The 22,634-nt window shown below is 33.0% G+C and overlaps 2 protein-coding genes across 3 annotated transcripts in view; both read right to left on the bottom strand.

Annotated features, from left to right (window-relative positions):
* Window positions 1-706: 706 nt before the first annotated feature.
* LOC132720430 (uncharacterized) lies at window positions 707-12,765 on the bottom strand. Of its 2 annotated transcripts, none has more exons than XM_060704584.1 (7): window positions 12,600-12,765; window positions 8,040-8,178; window positions 6,185-6,333; window positions 5,718-5,823; window positions 4,685-4,857; window positions 2,495-2,597; window positions 707-1,449 (listed from the first exon to the last, which is right to left on the bottom strand). In XM_060704584.1, the coding sequence occupies exons 1-7, from the start codon at window positions 12,637-12,639 to the stop codon at window positions 1,263-1,265; spliced, it is 897 nt and encodes a 298-aa protein (XP_060560567.1). In that variant the 5' UTR covers window positions 12,640-12,765; the 3' UTR covers window positions 707-1,262. The 2 variants fall into 2 exon arrangements, with proteins under 2 accessions (XP_060560567.1, XP_060560559.1); XM_060704576.1 differs by having other exon boundaries at window positions 8,040-8,181; window positions 12,600-12,764.
* Window positions 12,766-14,383: 1,618 nt separating this feature from the next.
* Window positions 14,384-22,634, bottom strand: part of LOC132720348 (filamin-B-like) — a gene marked incomplete at its 5' end in the record, with an annotated part of 18,238 nt that continues 9,987 nt past the window's right edge. Inside the window, 10 exons of the mRNA XM_060704472.1 lie at window positions 14,384-14,666; window positions 15,041-15,208; window positions 15,604-15,753; window positions 16,121-16,297; window positions 16,899-17,003; window positions 17,427-17,612; window positions 18,084-18,188; window positions 19,035-19,181; window positions 20,862-20,987; window positions 21,881-22,024. Coding sequence (XP_060560455.1) covers window positions 14,431-14,666; window positions 15,041-15,208; window positions 15,604-15,753; window positions 16,121-16,297; window positions 16,899-17,003; window positions 17,427-17,612; window positions 18,084-18,188; window positions 19,035-19,181; window positions 20,862-20,987; window positions 21,881-22,024 — 1,544 coding nt within the window. The remainder of the gene's footprint in view (window positions 14,667-15,040; window positions 15,209-15,603; window positions 15,754-16,120; window positions 16,298-16,898; window positions 17,004-17,426; window positions 17,613-18,083; window positions 18,189-19,034; window positions 19,182-20,861; window positions 20,988-21,880; window positions 22,025-22,634) is intronic.

The following is a 22,634-nucleotide window of genomic DNA, read 5'->3' on the forward strand; positions in this document are numbered from 1 at the left end:
ATTTACAAATTAGGCCATCCCAAGCCCAAGTTTTAACAACAAATATAAATTTTTGTTTCACAAAATATCAGGGTTATAAAATAGTTCCTAATTTTGTTTTTTTCAATAAAGATGAATTTAGTGTTGATATTTTTAAAATCTTTTACTACAATGTTATTCTAAATAAATGCTGGTATTTCCAGCTCGACAAATCACTTCCAGAGTATGTGTAAAAGATAAAAAGCTTCTTTCAGAAACGAACTAAAATAAATTGTGAATAAACTATCGAATCACTAAGTTAAACAGACATGCACAATATTCTTTGTTCGACTTATTATTGCATAAAATTATTCTGTCAGTTTTATATGTAATAAAAAATGCTTCTAATATCAACATAATTGGTTTTGATAGGTCATGTGACTATTTTGAGCGCAATTATACAAATGCACGTGTAAAATGTGTAAGAATTGCTTGTAATATGGTAGATACAATAACAGATGAGGTTGTAAAAGGTTAATTGGTTCTAAACCCTTTTCAACAACCTTAGAAGACTTTATATTTACATGGTTCAGCTTTAACAGTGGTCTTTTTAAGAAATTTTTTTTTAAAGATTATTTTTATAATTATAGAATATTGATAACATTGTGCAATATTTGAATATTGAGCTAAATGACTGATCAATTAAGAGGTGAATTATAACAAATAATCAATGCAGCCTAAAGTAAAAAAACACAAAAAAATCCAAATACTACAGACCCCTTCCATTGGCATGAAATATAAAAATCAATACGAATACCTTAAAAAGCCCGACTTCGGTCGATATGAAGTTTAGACTTATTCAGTTGCTATTAGAAATAAAGCAAACAATTGGCAAAAATACACTAAACCAATTCGATTGGCGTAAAATTTTACCAATCCAATCGCCATTAAAATAAAGCACTCAAATGGCACAAATACCATAAACCGCTTCAAATGGTATAAAATTTAGACCAATCCACCATTTATTGACATAACGCACTCAAATTGTAAAAATGTCAGGGACCACTTCGACTTTAAAAGTAAAGCGCTCAGATTGCATATTCATGTTTACCATAAATATCATCACCCATTTAAGGACTTCACCAAACGGCATATAACCCAGATCACTTTATTGTCATGGAATTACTTTCTCATATTATCTATACGTTGGTACATGATTTCAAACCTTTTCTGACTTAATTTTAAGGAGGGGGATTGGTCTGTTCGGGCCGTTTCGACATGACCTAGCTAAAAATGAAATTTATCTAAAATAAAATACAAATTAAACAAAGGACAAGTGTACTTAAAACAGAGGCAACAAAGCCAGAGGCTTTTGAACATGTCTCGTCTTTGCTTATCCTGACGTCACTAAACACGTTAATGGCGTCTATGAAATATTCCATTTCACCTTTTGGGCACGTGCGCATGGTAAGTGCAACGCATCTTCTCATTCTGAAAAAGAAATGTATTCATAAGATCAGTCTTTTCGGGTGTGATTGTATTTATCAATTTGAAATAATTTATTAAGTCAAAGCCTTTGCTAAAGTCGCTAGGCGGAGTGAAAAACATATAGAAAACATGTATAATTGTTTACAGGGCAATGTCGCTTTTCATAAAGGATCTTCAATCCATCATCGTTATCATCATCATTAAAGTCGTCATTAAAGTCATCATCATCATCATCATCATCATCATCATCATCACAACCACTATCTATCAACGTCATCTATTCCAAAGTCCAAACAAGCACATGTACTGGTTTGTTTAAGCAAAAATTCGACTAAAATCAAGGAAGTGTAAAAACTATAATTAATAAGTTTGTATCGTTTGAAACAAATAAAACACGTGAATTTGTAATGGTTGAAACAAATAAAACACGTGAATTTGTATTGGTGGAAACAAATAAAACATGTAAGTTTGTACTGGTTGAAACAAATATAACACGTAAGTTTGTATTGGTTGAAACAAATTTAACACGTAACAAAGTAGGTAAACAAATATAACACTGGTTGAAACAAATATAACACATAAGTCTGTATTGTTTGAAACAATCATATCACGTAAGTATGTATTGGTTGAAACAAATTTAACACGTAGGTTTATATTGGTTGAAACAAATATAACACTGGTTGAAACAAATAAAACACGTAAGTTTGTACTAGTTGAAACAAATATAACACGTAAGTTTGTACTGGTTGAAACAAATATAACACGTAAGTTTGTACTGGTTGAAACAAATAAAACACGTAAGTTTGTACTAGTTGAAACAAATATAACACGTAAGTTTGTACTAGTTGAAACAAATATAACACGTAAGTTTGTACTGGTTGAAACAAATATAACTCTGGTTGAAACAAATAAAACACGTAAGTTTGTACTGGTTGAAACAAATATAACACTGGTTGAAACAAATAAAACACGTAAGTTTGTACTAGTTGAAACAAATATAGCATATTAATTTGTATTGTTTGAAAGAATGTTGTAATGGTACACTTACTGACATTCCTGATCTGTGACTTTTTGAAGGTTATCAATTTGACCATGACACAATTCTAGAGATGACCAACTGATTCTCTCCATGGAACACGTGTCGTTAAATCCTTCAGCAAAAAGATAAAACACATTACTTTGTACATATATAAACAATAATCTTATGAAACTAGTCAATTGTAATCAATATTCTCTCCCTCACACCACCACCCCAAACTATTCCTAAACCCCCAAACTATTCCTAACACCCCCAACAATTCCTAACACCCCCAACTATTCCTAACAATTCTAGACGTCATTATAAGGTATAGAGAACACAAACAAAACTCTGAGGGGGCAGTCAGATAGTGGACGTATATTCTTCGCTGTGTTGGTGTTGAAACAAACAAAACAACACCATATTGACCCGAAAGTGCATGACAAAAAGGCGCGAAAATTCCGCACAATTCTTCTGAATCAGCCTAAACATTTCTTGCCATTACTGTGATCATTTGATGACATATACATATATCAATAGTGAGCGCAAAATATTACGACCTTTCGCAATTTGCGATTTGCTTTTCGCCAGACCTAACCAAATGGTAAAAAAAATAAAAACTAGAAATGTGTCATCATGCCACGGATGCCCCCGCATGCAGCCAAAATTTCAGATGGTGCATTAATTTTTTTTTTTCATTTTAAGTTCAAAGCCCTTAAAACTTTTCAATGTTAACACAAACCATTTCCATACAACGTTCAAGGCACTGAAATTATTCAGTCTTAACCTTTAGAAAAAGCATATTGCATATTTGTAGCCAAAATAATGGCTAAAAGAATGAGTGCTGAAACTGAAAGTTCAAAATTTTTCCAACATTCAGGAAAGATAAGTTTGTCTAAAATCATTGAACCATGACCAAATTCAAACTTAAACTGCTTATTCCTAAGATGTATCTATATTATTTTCAAAGTGAAAGGGACATAACTCTGCCAAAAAATCATCGAACCATGACCAAATTCCAACTTGACCTGCCCATTCCTTTGACATATCCATATGTCAAATTAAAATTGAATATGTAACACTGTTAGGTAGATAATGAACAGAAACTGTAAATTTCATATTATTTTCAAAATGAAAGGGGCATAACTCTGCCAAAAATCATTGAACCATGACCAAATTTGAACTTGACCTGGGCATTCCAAAAACATATCCAATGTCAAATTTGAGTTGAATGTGTTGTACCATTGGGGAGATAATAAACGGAAACTGAAAATTTCATATTACTTTCAAAGTGAAAGGGGCATAACTCTGCCAAAAATCATTGAACCATGACCAAATTTGAACTTGACCTGCGCATTCCATTGACGCATCCATATGTCACGTTTGAGTTGAATGTGTTGTACCTTGAGGGAGATAATGAACGGAAACTGAAAATTTCATATTATTTTCAAAGTAAAAGGGGCATAACTCTGCCAAAAATCATCGAACCACAACCAAATTTGAACTTGACCTGCGCATTCCTTTGACGCATCAATATGTCACGTTTGAGTTGAATGTGTTGTACCTTGAGGGAGATAATGAACGGAAACTGAAAATTTAATATTATTTTCAAAGTGAAAGGGGCATAACTCTGCCAAAAATCATCGAACCATGACCAAATTCGAACTTGACCTGTATTTTCTCATGACATATCCATATGTCAAGTTTGAGTTGATTGTGTTGTACCGTTGGGGAGATAATGAACGGAAACTGAAAATTTCATATTATTTTCAAAGTAAAAGGGGCATAACTCTGCCAAAAATCATCGAACCATAACCAAATTCAAACTTGACCTGTATTTTCTCATAACATATCCATATGTCAAGTTTGAGTTGAATGTGTCCAACCGTTCTTGAGATAATGAACGGAAACTGAAATTTCATATTATTTTCAAAGTAAAAGGGGCATAACTCTGCCAAAAATCATCGAACCATGACCAAATTCGAACTTGACCTGTATTTTCTCATGACATATCCATATGTCAAATTTGAGTTGAATGTGCCCAACCGTTCTTAAGATAATGAACGGAAACTGATGATGACGGAATGACAGAATGACGGAAGGACGGAAGGATGGAAGGATGGAAGGACGGAAGGACGGAAGGACGGAACAGGGTAACACTATATGCCCCGGCCATTACATGGCGGGGGCATAAAAACATTACGAAATATTTCTATTTACCCTTGGGAAATTTTGTGCAGTATTTGTCAGCATATTCTGCTGCATATTGAAAGTTCTTCACGTTCGAGTGTACGTTAGAATTGTCGCCTGTGGTCTCGTTGTGTTTGTACTTTAAATAGTCCGCGCATACTGGCAGTGATTTGGCCACACGGTCTATTTTATAGCGCTTTACACTGAAACATAGATATTTTTATATTATTGCATTTGATATTCTGAAATATAACACCTCAACTTAATACCATGTTATTTTCAAAATTAAATGAAACCGGAAGTTCCAAACCGGAAATACTGATTGAATATTTTAAGTTTATAGAAGGAAACCTGTCTCTTTGATAAAAAAGACTTCTTTAACCAAAACTACAATGATTTTATTTTAAAATAAGATAGACTGGTTACTGGATAGTGACTGGTAAGACTGCAAGAGATTCCGAGATGAACTGACATAGCTTAGTAGTGGCCACCGTTGTCAAGTAGTTAAGGTCGCCTGACTTGTCACTAGTCCCTCACTGCTTTTGGTTCCAATGTCGTCAGAGACTTTGGATTCTTTCATGTGAGGAATATATTCAGCTAGTTTACAGAAGGTCGACTTTTTCTACTCTAGTACCCGATATAATAATGCATAAAATGCCACCTAAGGTCTTCCTCCGCCAGAAAAGCAGTATAATTGCCATATGACCTGCCGCTTGCATTCAAAGTGTTTATTATTGTATCCAATTCAGCTCAACGATAACTGCGTAATTTGTAATAATTCGTTATAATGACTGATCTTTGCAGTTTTATCCATTCCTGAAATCGACATTTAAGGCTACCATATTATACCAATGCAAAATAGGACATAGTCAGGCCCGCATGCACATCTTGCCAGTTTTTACTGCTGAAAATTCAGTTTTAAAGTCCCTTATTACTTATGGACCGCTCTATAACCTTTTTAAACTGTAAATGAACTGTTCCAAATTCAAAGATCAACAGGTTTAGGATAATAAATACATGTTGTCTAAAAATAGAACAAATAGATTCTTAATGCTTTAAATACCCGCAAATATATTCATGGTTGGCTGTTTTTGGCCATGGTCCTTGTCTCAGTTCCTTTCCTAGCTGTGACTCTACCTCTATCATGTACGTGAATGTCGCTGCGCATTCTGGGAATAAAAACATAAATATTGCATACATTTATCATTTTAATTACTGTTCATTATATACAATGCTAAATTCTGACAATAACCCTTTATTTATCTTACCATGCACATATATATGTTATTATAATTCGAAAAAAAAACCGAAAAAAAAAATACAAAAAAAAACCAACAAAAAAACCCCAAAAAAACATTCAAATATAAAAGTAATGATTTCTACAAACGTCATTATCATATTTACATTTGCTTTTGACATTAGACCAACAGAATTAAGGTATTCTCTCAGATTCTATAATTCTTATTCACGGTGATTTTTGCAGACTAGCTTAACCAAATCAGAAATTCCTTCAACTATTTTTTAACATACCACAAAATTCGTCCGCTGACGCAACGTGGAAAAGTTCGATGGCTTTGAAACTGGAATCTTTCAAGCCTTCAATGAACGCCTCTTTCTTAAAGTCCGGACACTCGTGAAATCCCTTGATAACACAGTCTAAATTCTCTTTTTGTGAATCACTGAAATACAAGAGAGTTAACGCTTTTAAAATAATTATTCTGCACAACAAATTGAAGCATGTATTTGTGACTTTATGTAATTTATGTTTTTAGGCAAAAGTTCTAAATTAACTTTGTTCACCCTGCTGCCACTGAGAGTGAGTAGTTATTGTCAAGATCAGTCTGACCAGGCACAAAATTGTAGGTATATAATTTTTTCTCATTGTTTGTTTGTTTGTTTGTGTGTGTGTTTTTTCTGTATATAACTGCAGTATATGAAAACATTATATGGACGCACAAAGAGTATCTATTCTGTCGCTAACTTCTTTAAAGACACGAAAATGCTAATTTTTACCAGTAATGGATGGAACAGGAACGGATAATAAAGGTGTATTTTTTACAAACAACGGATGGAACAGTAACAAATAATGGAGGTGTATTACTGACCAATAACGGATATTACAGTAACAAATAATGGAGGTGTATTACTGACCAATAACGGATATAACAGTAACAAATAATGGAGGTGTATTACTGACCAATAACGGATATAACAGTAACAAATAATGGAGGTGTATTACTGACCAATAACGGATATAACAGTAACAAATAATGGAGGTGTATTACTGACCAATAACGGATATAACAGTAACAAATAATGGAGGTGTATTACTGACCAATAACGGATATAACAGTAACAAATAATGGAGGTGTATTACTGACCAATAACGGATATAACAGTAACAAATAATGGAGGTGTATTACTGACCAATAACGGATATAACAGTAACAAATAATGGAGGTGTATTACTGACCAATAACGGATATAACAGTAACAAATAATGGAGGTGTATTACTGACCAATAACGGATATAACAGTAACAAATAATGGAGGTGTATTACTGACCAATAACGGATATAACAGTAACAAATAATGGAGGTGTATTACTGACCAATAACGGATATAACAGTAACAAATAATGGAGGTGTATTACTGACCAATAACGGATATAACAGTAACAAATAATGGAGGTATATATTACTGACCAATAACGGATATAACAGTAACAAATAATGGAGGTGTATTACTGACCAATAACGGATAACAGTAATAAAAAATGGAGGGGCATAATTGACCAATAACGGATGTAACAGTAACAAATAATGAAGGTGTTTATACTGACCAATAACGGATATAACAGTAACAAATAATGGAGGTGTATTACTGACCAATGAACATGATGAATAACGGATGGAACAGTAACGGATAATAAAGGTGTATTTTTACAAAAAAAACAGATGGAACAATAACGAATAATGGAGGTGCATTTTGACCAATGACGGATGGAACAGTAACGTATAATGGAGGTTTGTTTCTAACAAATGGAACAGTAACGGATAATGAAGGTGTATTTTTACCGAAAACAGATGGAACAGTAACGAATAATGGAGGTGATTTTGACCAGTAACAAATTGAACAAAAACGAATAATGGAGGTGTATTATTGACCAATAACGAATGGAACAGTAACTGATAATAGATATGTATTTTTGACCAATAACGGATTTCTCAGTAACGGATAATGGAGCCGTATTTTTGACAATACCAATAACGGGTTGATCAGTAACGGATAATGGAGGTGTATTTCTGTTTTATTGAAATATTGAGTTTTATAGCCCGCAGAACACGTTTGCACCCATAGAAAAATTGACATATAAAACATATACCTGCACAAAAAGTCGTTCACATCCTTGGGTTTCTGTGAATTCATAGCGGTCATAAGTAGGTCGAAGCAGGGCTTCACCACATCTGTTTTATCCTCGACACAGCCACCAATTACTCCGTGATCCACCAATAAAAACGCAGCTACTGAAAATAAAATTAATAAAACACTTTTAAAGGAATTCTACTGAAGTAAAAATGCCTAAACAAATACAATTTGAATAACCTACATACATCAACTTGGATACATAAACAGACTGGTATACAAAGGCTAATTGATTTAAACATATTTTATTGCTCTTTTTTTTTACACATTTATAACATTATATTATCATAGTATAAATACAAAAGTAGCAAAAGGGTTGAACCACGAGTTCTTACAACATCAGCAAACGGTTCTTCCCTGATATATTGAATTATCTAATAATAATAAGACAGTTACAAACCAAAATGTACAAAGGCTAATTACTCAGAAAATAATGGAAAATAATATTAAATTTTTCGTGTAATTCTTAGACCGATTTTAGTGAAAAGCGTTGCAACGCTTTTCATTTATGGGCCATTTTCACAACTGGAATGATTATTCTGGAAAAACGGATTGAGCAAACGATCTGAAATTCTGAAAAACTCTTTGGAGTGCCCTGAAAAATAAAGATATATAGCATTTGATGTGGGGATAATATTGAGAATTATAAAAAACAAGTATTAATTTTAAGGAGAAATTAAGTGACACTAAAAAAGCTGTGTTAAAGAGGTTTATATTTATTTCATACATCGGATACAGGGACATTTTCAAGTAGGAGATAGTTATAAATGTAATCTTTTCATCGACAGGATATGCGTTTATACGCCTCACACTTGTTATCAAGCATTAGTGAGATATTTGTTATTTATTTATAAAGCAATTACGTGACTTTGTCTTTGAAGGCCTATTTTACCCCCGAATATTTTATTTTATATATTTTCACAATTTCAAAGCCTTTTTTTTTCTTTTTTGGTGTACTGTTACAGTTTCCAACATGTTGCACATTGGCGATGTTGTTGATTACGTTTTCTTATTTTTTATTTTTTGGGGGGCTTGAACATAGATCCTTGTTTCTTTTTAAAGAAGATTATAATACATAATCAAAAGCAAAGTCAGCAGATCACAATACAATACAATACAATACAATACGATACGACACGACACGACACGACACAATAAAATACACTATCTTTATTTCTCTCAAAAAGAAGACATGCACAATATATACATGACAACACGAGGTAAATAATACAATAGATATAAATCAAGGCACCAATCAATCATACGTATTTCCTCATGGAAAGAAATTCTATACAATAAATAAATATGTTTATTCTAATAAATAATGTCATTCTCAAGAACATTAAATGAGGGGGGGGGGGAATCTTACATAATTGTTTACAGTTCATATGGCATAAAACATTTTAAACATGCTAAATGTGTGTATGCTACTTCAATTTAAAGGCACATTATGTCCTATAAACAAATAAATATTTACTTCTTTTCAAAAGGCATACGTGAATTTTATAATGTTTAAAGTAAGTGTTTATAGAATGTTAGATACTTGTTTCCTGTAAAGGGTGGCGATAAATGAGAACAAATTTGTCATAAAAATAGGAAAATGTAAATAAATGAGTAGTTTGACTTCAATACGAAATACTTATTCACTATAATGTATTGATTGCCAAAAAGCAATAGATGAAAATCATTGTTCAGGTACTTCAGGTAATGCGTATCAGGATGTTTCACATTCAGCACTATTTTGTTCAGGCGGTAATAATAAAAACATGGTGTAAATTCTTCATTAAAATATTATACAGCAAATGTTTGCATTTTCTTGAGAGAAAAAATTATGTAGTTATTTTCATAGGCTTTATGTGCCTTTAACCAAATTGCATTTGGAACGCAAGCTTATCTTCTTTTGGATTTCCCTAACTGATTTTTTACTCATACTTTTCACAGTTTAAAAGATTTTCCTGTTTTTACATGATTAACGTTGTTTGTTACTTTTATTTAATCTAGCTTTTAATCATTTCATCGGTTATTATACAAGAAATTCTGGCGCTAAACAAAGTATGTCATGTATACTTATTAAAATATTTCGAAAATTCTATTTTAATACCAATGTTCTTTTAATGTATTTCGAAACACTAAAATTAAAAATAAGCTCATCTCAACACATGCAGGCGTAACATTTGTTTTATTTTCCCGGTAAGTTAAGCCGTTGTAACGCCCGCTTTAGAAGTGTGCATGAGTCAGAAATAATCTAACTGATGTGTTTCGAATGATGAAAATAGCGACCTGGATGTAAATACTGATTTAATTCTCTTTCTGTGCTATCCCTATAGTTATGTTCTTTTAATTTTTTTTATTAAATTTCACATGCATAATTGCTTTTCCATACATAAATATTATAAATAATGTGTTAGAAGTTCATATGTTATTTATTTTTATCAAAATGATAATTCTTCAGTAAATTTTAAGACTCAAATTACTATTTCGACATTTGAGTATTATTACCGTTCAATATTTATATATATAGCATTCTAGTTATCTGTTATGCCATTACAGTTTTTATTGTTTGTACGCACATTAATGCACAGAAGGGTACTTTAGGTATTCCTCCACCATTAAATAAACCCCAGAAAAAAAGAACTTAAAAAGAAACAACGCAAACAATTACAATAACAACAAACAAACATTATGCTGGATGTGAAGATAAAGAATTTACGTCATTTCTTTATGAATGCGTATGTATGAATGGCTGAAATATTCTTCCAATTATTCTACACTCTGCATAAGTAATATGTGAAGATAGCTTATAAACCACACCGCTATACTTATACCAATATCAACTTGGCAGGAATTCAATACACAAGAATAAAACAGAATTTATAGTACGGTGAACACATGTGTTTACACAGAACTGTGGCACTCTTCAGTTTCTATGAATAAAAAGTCATCCACATACAATTAAAACTATAAACTCACAGAGAGTAATTTTAGATACATGGCGTTTGTAAATCAATACCAAATGATGGTCGGGTTCGATAAAGCAACAGTATGGAACCAGTAAGGGAAAAATCATTGAATGGTTGAATAATATATCAAAATCGATAGACGCTTTACTTTATCATACAAATGATGCCGGCGTTCCTTTGTATGAGATATAATTGAGAGTGAAAAAAAAGATGAAAAAAGAAGAAAGAAAAACAACGGCTGTTAGTAAACGACCATAAAGTTTCTTCATTGTAAAAAAGCTAAATTTAGAAATCATCACTAAATAAAACTAATCCAGGGATCGCGGGTTCGAGTTCTGCTTTGGTCACGACTGTTCTTTCCCTTAAACACCAGAAATGGTTGGTTCAATCAACATGACTCGAAACTTTTTTTTCCTTTACAGTAGATCTTCAATAATGACAAAACTCGATAAATTAGTTCAGTATGTTATAGTTATCTATTGTGTATATATATACATATATGTATTTTATGGGTATATCTTCATAAGTTTCCACGTATGCATAGGCACGCGTACTTACCAGAAAGTTTATAGAAATATACCTTACTGAACGGTTAACATGGTTAAGGTCTTTTTCATAAGTTTCATATATACTCTCATGTACACAAAATAATACATGGGATACAAAGTTCGTATAATTAGAATAGTTGACACCATGCATAATTAATTAAATAATGCCTTATTTTGTCTGTTAAAATATTAATTCCTGTCTGATACAATATTGATTTTCTATCGGTTGTAAAACATGTAATATGATTCATCTAATTATGATACAGTTTCAGACTAAAATTGTATTCACCCATCTGTCAACATAATAATTACACATCTTCACGAACTGATTCCACCGATATTAAAATAAAACAAAGAAATATTATGCAAAATTGAAAACAAATGAAATGCAAAATCAAAGATATAAAATAAAATTTAAATAGTTATATTTAAACAGTAGAAAAAAAACATATAAAGATATCTGACAGATAAAATTATATCCAAAATATTAATTTGGAATTTAAGAAAATGCTTGCGAGATGATAAAAAAAACAACAATTTGGCTAATAAAGTTGTTTATTGGACAAAAAATTCGAAAATAAAGTTTTGTTGAGGCAAATAAATACACAATTAGAAAACAACTCAATATTAATATGAATTCTAAGGGGTACACGCATTTTTGTTAGACCGGCTAATGATTTCCTGGACGATGAACAAAGAAACATTATCTGATATAAAGGAACAACAATACCAACACATGTGAGGCGAGTATCAGCAAATAAATCCAATCTGCCGCCATAGGTGCATAGATCGATAATATTGCCTGCCCACCATCTTAAAACGATTTCCGTTTCGATTCAGTACATGTGCCAAATTTCATATATGATTATTAAAAAAGCAACAGCAAAAGCTTTCTTTTGCTTAATTTTGAAAATCCGTCTTTTAAAAAAATCATGCCTGTAGGAATAGATTAAGCTATAGAAGGGCCGAAATCAATGATTTTAACATATATGAAATATGAAAAATACTCACCTATTACTAAAATATGCATTATTCCGAACATGTTTTCCATTTTTTATCAATAATTATCCAATTCTGACAGAATATCTTTTGTATTTCTGCTGCTAGAAAATGAAAAGTATTCCTAACGAGATCCAAATTGTAACTGCATCCGCTGAAGGTCGTCTTATGACCGAGTGATATCGATTTTTTTCCAGAAACAAGGGAAACTACTCTTACTTTCATTGTAATGCATTGATACACGGTTTTGTTCTCGTCGAAATTTTTTATCAAGAACAATAAAAAGGTATTATTTGGATATTCTTGTAAAACATTTCTCAAAAAAATGTTCAAAAAGTTTAAATTTATTTGGTATGGACGAATGGGTTTGTCCTCAAACAATTTATTGTATGCTAATATAGATATGTAACATCGCTTCATGGATCTTTCACTTAGCAACAACATCCATATATAATACATGGTCTGTTGTTACGGATCAATTCACTTTTATTCATTTTTTAATTTGTCATTGAAATTCTGCAATATCTTAACTTAGTCATTTCTCAGAATATAGATGTAGTATATATAATGATCTCTAAAATATGTGATAAAATATCATGAATATTTCATATGATTGTGCAGGTATATTTTAACATATAAATTACATGTATACTGTTATTACTGTTCTTTCATAATGAACTTAACATTTCCATGTTGCATAATGTTACTTAGTATCGGACCGATATCGTCCCATGGTATTGTATCGTTGGTTATGTTCCGTTAATTGGCTTAAACGTATATTTCACGGGAGGTAACTTGATAGCTGAATGATGATATGTCACGTGATAACGTGATAAGCTCCCTTTGAAACTTAATTATATACAATATACTATACATTTTACTCCCAGGTGTCTAGTGTAACAACAAACAACGTATATTCATCATTAATTATTTATTTATTAATTATTTATTTGTGGTCCAACAAATACATAAAATTATATCGTAATGTTCTATTTATATAATTGATTGTCAATATTAACATTTGTACTGTATATGTATTTTTCAAAAATAAACATATGTACAATACAATACACACTGTGATGAACGGAATAGAACGCAAAGGACGTCGCAGAACGGCTATTTCTACAGTTCAACATGCATAGTCATTAACGGAAGAGAACGGTCAAGTCTACAATACAATGTACACTGTGACGAACGGAATAGAACGGTAAAGTAAACACCACAAAGCACATCACGTTTTTGTAGAATAAAACGGGTAGTTCTACAATTCAATACGCATAGTTATTAACGGAATCGAACGGTCGAATCTTATATACAGTAATTCACAAAGCGGAAAAAAGTTTTATGATATTTGCAGGCATTAGATGCTTAAATATCTAGAGTTATGTATTTTTCAACTACAACTCCATAAATAATATTAATCTAAAGATTGTTCATACTTTATATCTAAAATTTCAGTTTAAGTGAAACCTTAAAGGCCCATTATTCCTCAGAATGTCAAAAGTATTTTTTATTTCTGACGTCCAGTGACAGTTTCCACAAATTTATTCATTGGTCAATTACCCGATCCTTAATTTGCTTCTGTTGCTTTTCGCCAATAAGTACAGTTGTACACATAGTGATTTATTACTTTGTATGGCACTCAAAATACCACGTTTAATTTTGCTACTTTTATGACAAATAATTTCACATTCCACACTTCTATCTACAGTTGAGAAGCATCTAACATGCTCTAAAACCATTACTTAGACGTTATAAAACTCATATTTGCCCTTTTGAATTAAAGATGAAAAATATTCGTTTCTGAGGCATAATGTGGCTTTGAAATTTAGGACGTATATCACTAAATTTCTTCTTTCCATTGGTAATCAGCTATCAGCTCCACTTGTTTAGTTTGTTTAACATGCTTGTACAGAGCCTCTAGAGACTCGAACACGGGCACCTTGAATGGACTTCCAGGCACGTGCACACCAGACCATTTCACCATGATGATATACTCGCCCGGCTCCTCGGGATCGTACCGGCAAGTTATTGTTCTTTCGTCCTCGCGGTCTCTTTTCATGTCTACACGGAATGCACCTGGGAAGGGAAAAAACCGCTGTATTTTGGTCAGACAAGTATTCATTTTGACACGAGTTATCCTCGAAAAAAAAAACACATCAAATTTGATTGAAATCAGGTCCTATAATTAAAAAGTGCTATGCGTTAAGTACGCAAAAACATAAGATCTAAACTTAAGACGGATTAGAATCGTACATAAAAATAGAAAAATAATTGAGCCGCGTCATGACAAAACCAACATAGTGCGTTTGCGACCAGTCTACTTGCTATATGGTTTGTAAGCGAACAGCATGGATCCTGATCAGACTGCGCGGATGCGCAGGCTGGTCTGGATCCATGCTGGTCGCAAACCCATTATGTTGGTTTTGTCGTGACGCGGCTCAATTATTTACCTCGAGGTCCTCGGATCCGTACAGACAGTTGACCGGCCCCAGCTCCGAATGTTTCTACGATAAATTTACTCTCAAACCTCTGTATCACACCAGGTTCGATGCCTGGACCGAACACCCGAACTTTCCTCGGATCTGGCGGTTCACCGATCGGTATAGTGAATGGACTTCCTGTAATTACATATGATTAAATTGTTAACTTTCTTTTCAAGTAAAAATATAAACAACATTAGCATTTCCCTAATTTTTCTCTGCAAAAAATTGCATCCGATTTCTGGCTATGGTGCTGTTGGTAGTTTTTACTCCGGGTCAGGGCAGTAAGCCACATTGAATTTATAAAATAAAATAAAATTAAATAAAATATAAATAAATAGATAAATAAATAAATAAATAAAATAAATAATTAATAAATAAAATAAATAAAAAAGTAAGAACAAATAAATAAAAATAGGACAGAAATAATAAAATTCTCAATATTTAGAATATTAAGAGCAAATGGTTCCTACATCTTCATTAATCAATTATCTCTTTAAACAAAGGGAATAAAATTGAAGGTTTATATTCACCTGGAACACTTTCACCGTCATATTTAATCACCAGTTTATGCCGACACGCCTCCGTCGGGAACATACGTAACGTATATTTTCCGTTACGGTGGTCAATTAGATCACAGCGTGCGTTGTGCCTTAACCCTTGACAGTCGGCAAGCACTTCCCCTAAAATAATGAAAACACAGAATTCTAGAAAATATGTCTGATAATGCTATAAATATTATATAAAATTATGACTCTTTGTTAAAGTGTGGTTCATTATGCTGATTGGTATGACTATTTTTAGAAACGGAACAAATCTCAAAAGTTCATTGAGTCGTAGGCTAGGATTTCTGTATGGCAAATGAAAAAAAAAACGCTTCCTAACAACAACTTGAGGGTTATTTGATAATGAATCAATATAATCATTTTCACAAGTTTACATTGTATACACAAAAAATACAGATAAAATAAATTTCAGGTAGATCCGTGTAGCAAACTATATTCTTTTTGACATAATTGTTTGAAAGGCAAACAGTATTGACGCTCTTACCGTTTCCTGCTTCGGATGTGTCCACTACGGCCCGTAACTCCTGACCAACATACCCGCCCCTTAGACCCGGACCCTCAACTTTCACCTTGTCACTGTGACCTTTCGTAGTAATATTGACCTTAAAAGGAGATCCGGGTACTTGAAAGCCCGACCATTCCACGTGAAGGAGATACCCGCCTGAAAATTGAAGAAACAATATTAAATATCATAATAAAAAAAACGAATATTTATCATAAAATTTTGGTCCGACACATTTTGACCACATTAACATTGCATGGGCTAGTTTTAGTTACTTTCAGCCTATATTGGCTGATGGCAAGCAATGAGTTGGGAAGAAGGTACCTGCCTCTCAGTCAAGAACTCTTGAGTAAGAGCTGCACTGATGTGACTGCAACGTGGCCTTGTGTGACACTAGTACCGGTTAGTCTTAAGAAATGGATTTAAAAATGTTTCAGTCGATGTTGCATTGTCGAATTTAAACAAGTAAGCAGTTTGTTCATATTAAACAAAATAAAAGAGAGCAGAGAACACGAGAAGAATCTTTGTAAGAAATTCCAGCACTCTGTTAACAAACTGAATAGATTACATCTATGAAATGGTTCAAATCCACCGATGCGTTGAAAATTAAAGCCCACACCAGGGGACAGAATGTTATCCGACATCAATGTTTGGCCTCGGTGATCAGCTGAATGAGCATCGATATTTACAGTAAATCAGTGAATAGCTTTTCTATATTATTTAACAAGGATATTTTAAATACAAAATGAAAATGCTTTACCAGGATAGGGGGCTGCGTATTTACACTTGTAGCGGTCGTATTTCATCGCCCGCATTTCAACGTCAACATCCGTCTTGACGCCCGTCATCCGTACACGTGGAATGCCTGTAATATTTAGTGATGTTAACTGCAAGAATCGTCACGTGACGTTTAATAAAGTTTTAATATTTCAGGTAGATTCTATATACATGTAACAAAGTAATATTTTGTTTAGTTCTACCTATTCTGAAAAAAAAGGAAATGAACTTATATCATATTAATTTTGTTAATCAGCCAATTTGTTAAACATAATTATGATGCATAATCCGGTACTGACCTAACAAAATGACATAGTTTCGTATTTGTGTACATGAGATACCTAAAACACACTTAACAATAAAGAACGGCAACTCAAATTGATGTTGTAGTTTTTATAAAGAAATCTCCCTTAATGTCGTCTGCTCGAGTTACACCTGTTACCTAGATGTCGAATGATACGAAATGAAGTTTTAAAAACATCTTATCAATAAAAAGTCAGACTATAATTACCTGGACCAGCCTTCTTTCCATCTACCATGAACTCCGTAGGTACCGTTGCACGTGCTGTGCGACAACCTTCTCCCGTGACGAGCACGTGCGCATGGTTCACTGGTAGGACGGGACCAGGACAATAGGCCAGGATCGGAGACTTATCCAATGGTACAGACGACCAGTAGAGATGAATGTAATGGTCACCTGTATATCAAAATATCGTAATGTTTTAATAGTTGAAATTTGCCGAGTAAATGAAAATTTACGTATTACAGCTTATGCATTTCGGTGAGATAGTTAAATTTTTCAGTATGATACAGAGGAACTCACAATGTTGGTGAAATATAGAGGTTTGGTTCCAATTCTTTGCATTTAAAGATACAGCAAAGTAGAATCATGCGTAGGGAGCAAGCAGAAATAAAAATGGACGACAATTAAATGCTTTTAAAAAATATATCATTTTTGTATGTGCTTGGCATCACGACGCATACTGTATTATCAACTTACAAATTAATTAGGTTATCACTATCCTAAAAAATATAAAATAATAAAACGTACAGGCACATAATAAACCTAAGCATACAAATAATTATTTTATCGTGCGCTGCTAATGGCATATTTTGAAATTAGTGTTTTCTTTAATAAATTCAAAACCAAATAAAAATTCAAAATTACCTTCAACCTTGGCAGTGAATCCCACCTGTACTTTACCCGGGTCCGGTTTCCGTATATTTACCGGTAAACGGCCATCGGGTGATAGCACCTCTGCTGTAAACGTTCCTGAAGACGAAGTCATAAATCGTTAATTAATCATTAATCGAGCATAAATCTATCATAGAACTAATCATATGAAATGACAATGCCTGCTTTTCACTTTAGATCTACAAGAACATTTTCACACACACAAATATTTAAAATTTTCGGAAGACATTTTTATAAAACAGATTTTAAAAAATTCAGGTAAACGATCTCATATTTTATAAGTTAATTAGCATGCATATTCACGGTTACTATGTTTAATATTTCTTCCCCCATCCGTATCAAACGTATATGCGCAGTAGATTCAAATTATAACCTCTAAAACAATATATTAATACAAGTGAAGTAAACGAGCGTTATGAAGTTTAAATATTTAATTAGATCTGTTCTATAGACTAAAACTGAAGGGTGGACAAAATTTATATGAGCCGCGTTACGACAAACCAACGTAATGCGTTTGCGACCAGCATTGATCCAGACCAGCCTGCGCATCCGCGCAGTCTGATCAGGATCCATGCTGTTCGCTTACCAACTCTATTACAAGTATAGAAACTGATAGCTAACAGCATGGCTCCTGATGCGCAGGCTGGTCTGGATCCATGCTGGTCGCAAACCCAATATGTTGGTTTTGTCATGGCGACGCTCATATGACAATCTTTTTATGTAAACGTGTAAGCAATAAATGAGCAATACATACTATGTTTCAGAAATATATCTCTGTCAACAAAGACCGTATACATGTTTATCTATATAATTCCAAAAAAACTGTAGTCTTGATATACATAATATTGTAAGAAATAAAAACGTTATACAAATTAGTGTAATTTATATGATTACAAGAAAAACAAAACAAAAGAATGCACTTACCAGGTCCAGCTTCTCCTGTGTTGAAATTAAGGACAGTTTCGGAGTCGCACGCGAGTGCCAGGTGGTCATTTTCGTCCTTTAAGTCCGAAAGGTCATCCATCAGAAAGACCTTCGAGCGGTCGGTAATCTGAGGGTGGAATGGGCTCCCTGAAATGAAGTTTCATAGTCTTCACAATTTATCAAGAAAGTAAACTATTTCAACAAAGCTCGTGCAGGAAAATTAACTAAATTTCGGAATTTAAAATAAAAAAATCCTTTCAAGTAAGTGTCGTGTTCATGATCTTTAATAATCTATTTCGAAAGCGTTTGTCACGGTTGCAGCTGAAATAAGATTGAAATAAACAGCAATTTTGCTGAAAATATAAATTTTTCATATAGAAATTGTGGGAAAAAATAGAATTATTTTGTTTATTATTTTATTTGAAAAAATTGCTGAATGTATTTTTATTTTTTCTCGATCTTTTCATAATTCCTACATCAAAATGAGAAATAAAAAGAAAGTTACATATATAAGTAACAAAGGAAAGACATTTTAATAATAATACCATTCTTTTTTTTTCTAAAAAAATATAGAAAAATAAAATTCCAAAATTTGTTTCAAGCCTTAAGAATCCGATGGTTTTATGTACGATTTATCACTAATGGGATCATTAGATCTAATAAATCTATTCTCGTCATAGGGGTATATTTGTCTACTGGCCATATCACATTTATAAAGTAAATAAAGTAAAATGGTGTTTTTCATATTTACACATGTTAACAACTACTCAACATTGCCCAGACCATAAAGTGAAAAAAGATAAACAAACATGGATCGGTTTGAAGATTTCTACGAGTGTCTAGATAAGTGTACTGCCACTTGATGGTAAAGCTAAGTATTGTGGTCAACAGATGTAAAACGTTCAAATAATCATTTAATTTCAGAAAAATGGGCCTAAAGTAACCTTGCTGTTAACCAAATTGAAAAAATTCGATTGAATTGCACGAATTTCTTTCTTTCATAATAAATATAAACCAGTGTTCTACACATGCGGTCATAGATTCAGTTGACAAATCTGTTTTTAATTTTCAAATTTGACAAACTTAGCAAGAATAGTCCGGAAAAACAAACAAACCTACGTTTTTACTAGTATTCCTTTATAAAAAATATGTGAGCCGTGTCACGACAAAACCAATATAATGGGTTTGCGACCAGCATGGATCCAGACCAGCCTGTGAATCCGCGCAGTCTGATCAGGATCCATGCTGTTCGCTATCAGTTTCTCTACTTGATATATGGTTTGTCAGCGAACATCAGGATCCTGATCAGACTGCGCGGATGCGCAGGTTGGTCTGGATCCATGCTGGTCGCAAACCCATTATGTTGGTTTTGTAGTGACATGGCTCATATAATTATCTTCCTACAATCAAACCTTTGTAAAGGACCACCTGTGAAAAAACGTGTCATAGAAGACCGACAGATTTATATGACATTTTTTCTTTCAATGCAATATTTCCATAATTTAAAAAAAAACTCTGTTATTTTAGAGACCACTTTTTCTCTGTTTTAAAGACCTATTTTTTTCTACAATTTAAGAGACCTCTTTTTTTCTACAATTTAAAAAACCTTTTTCTTCTACAATTTAAGAAACCTCTTTTTTCACTGATTTTATATACCTCTCGTTCTATGCTCCCAAAGGCAGGTCTATAAATTAAACAGGTTTGACTGTATTTCTGATCATCTTTAATCCACTTAATCTTTTAAGTATAAAGAAATGTGTTAACATCACAATTTGTTTTGAAACCAAGAAGGTTCGAAACCAATGCATGTAGTAAAATAACAGTTACCAGGTACGCTTCTTCCGTTCCATAATACGTTAATGTCATAAATGCCAGCATACGGTGGCCGGTACTTGAACTCGTACACATCCGGGTTAACTTGGTTCCATTTACATTCTATTTCTGTACCATTGACTGAAAATAATAACATTCATTATAAACTTATCAATGAAAATGGAGAAATACTGAATAAATTATATGCGTGTTTTCATTTTCGGTATTTTTTACTGTAAAATTTATTTTTTATTGCAGTGAAACATAGTTTACGTATTTTCACTGATGTCTTTCCGGACTTCTTTCTTCTAAATTCAGCCAATACACAAAATTTAGCGCAAGTCTTTCAAAATGTAATGTCAAAAAAGAAGATAAAAATGTATATAATAATCAGAAAATTCAAGTTCTTGTGGTACCACCACTCATTCATATTACTCGATGAAAAAAACAATTCCTGTAATCGTAGAAAAAAACCCCACATAAATATCCTCTATCCTATATTTTTAGATCAAGTTAAAATACCTGTTTAATGGCTTTTTTTTTAATTTAAAGAATATATTTTCATCATTGATCGATGTCTATTTTGTAATCATAACAATTTCAGGGATTGCAAGTTCGAAAGAAGTTTGCAAAATGCTACTGTGTTTGTCTCTACTGTGTTTGCCTTCTCTGAATCTAACCCTTCGGAATAATTAGTCGTCGGTTCGATCAGATCTCAAGCTACCTATTAGCTTACAACATATTTTTCTATTAATTTATTCGGATGAGACGTAAATGCGAGGTATATTTCTCAACGCCGAAAATGTTAAGTATGCATGTCTTATAATATTCCTAAAACTGTTGAAAATGGTCAATACTCTTGTGTTGAAGTCACCTGGGTGTATGCACTTCTCTTATGACATTCACAGCAGTGTAATTGCACGTTTAAAACGCACTTAATTCATCACCACAATCTTTATTAGAATTTAAACTTTTTAAACTTTGAAGTGTCCACTGTGCTTTGACTACTTAATTAAGAAATTTTCTAAGTATACCTGATATTTGCACTTTGATGTTTCCACCAACACCACTAGCATTTACGGTGAAGGCGGTCTCTTCACCCTTCGTACCACGTGACACACCCTCCCCCGTCACGGATATCTGGCTAGGGTCTTGAACACTGACACGCCCTGGGGAGCCTGCAAAAATTAAAAATCATCCTCTTTAATACATATTATAGATTTATCACAAGTCTCCCTCTTATGCAAATGGACAGAGAATATTTAAAAAAGGCCCTTTGATATCGGCGTAAGAATGTATCAAAAAGTAGTTTTAGTTTTAAGTATAATCAATAACTTCTAATCAGCTACAGAAAATGATTAGAAGAATTCTATTTTAAGAATAAGAGTCATGACGTAACTATGTAAACGTGGAAATATAGATTGATTAAAATATGTTGAGAAAATAGTGAAACAACAGTCAATGTCTGCCGCGTTAAAAGGGGGTCGGTCCTCCGTAGCCGAGTGGTTAAGGAGGCTGACATTAAATCACTTGCCCCTCATGACTGTAGGTTCGTATCCCGCAAGGTACTTTGTAGTCTTACATACGCGGAAGATGGTCAAGCTATCTTTCGAAAGATTGAGTATTATATGCAGGTGCTTGTTCGTGTCTTAAACAATGTTCAGAGGGGCACCTGATGTATCCCTCCACCAGTTTAACCTCGTGAATTGGTGTGACGAAAAAAAAATCCCGACCCAACCTGATCCAATATGTAAGAAGATAAAATATGTTGCTTCAAACTTGAGATGA

This window comes from Ruditapes philippinarum, unplaced genomic scaffold, assembly GCF_026571515.1.
Source record: "Ruditapes philippinarum isolate M1 unplaced genomic scaffold, ASM2657151v2 ctg2730_1_1_1_1, whole genome shotgun sequence".
Taxonomy (NCBI): Eukaryota; Metazoa; Mollusca; class Bivalvia; order Venerida; family Veneridae; genus Ruditapes; species Ruditapes philippinarum.

Coding starts and splice junctions, on each gene's coding strand:
- LOC132720430 (XM_060704576.1), bottom strand. CDS start 12,639: ATGGAAAACATGTTCGGAATAATGCATATTTTAGTAATAG. Junction 6,334..8,039: donor GTGAACGACTTTTTGTGCAG/GTATATGTTTTA, acceptor CTTGTATTTCAG/TGATTCACAAAAAGAGAATT. Junction 4,858..5,717: donor AACCATGAATATATTTGCGG/GTATTTAAAGCA, acceptor TCTATGTTTCAG/TGTAAAGCGCTATAAAATAG.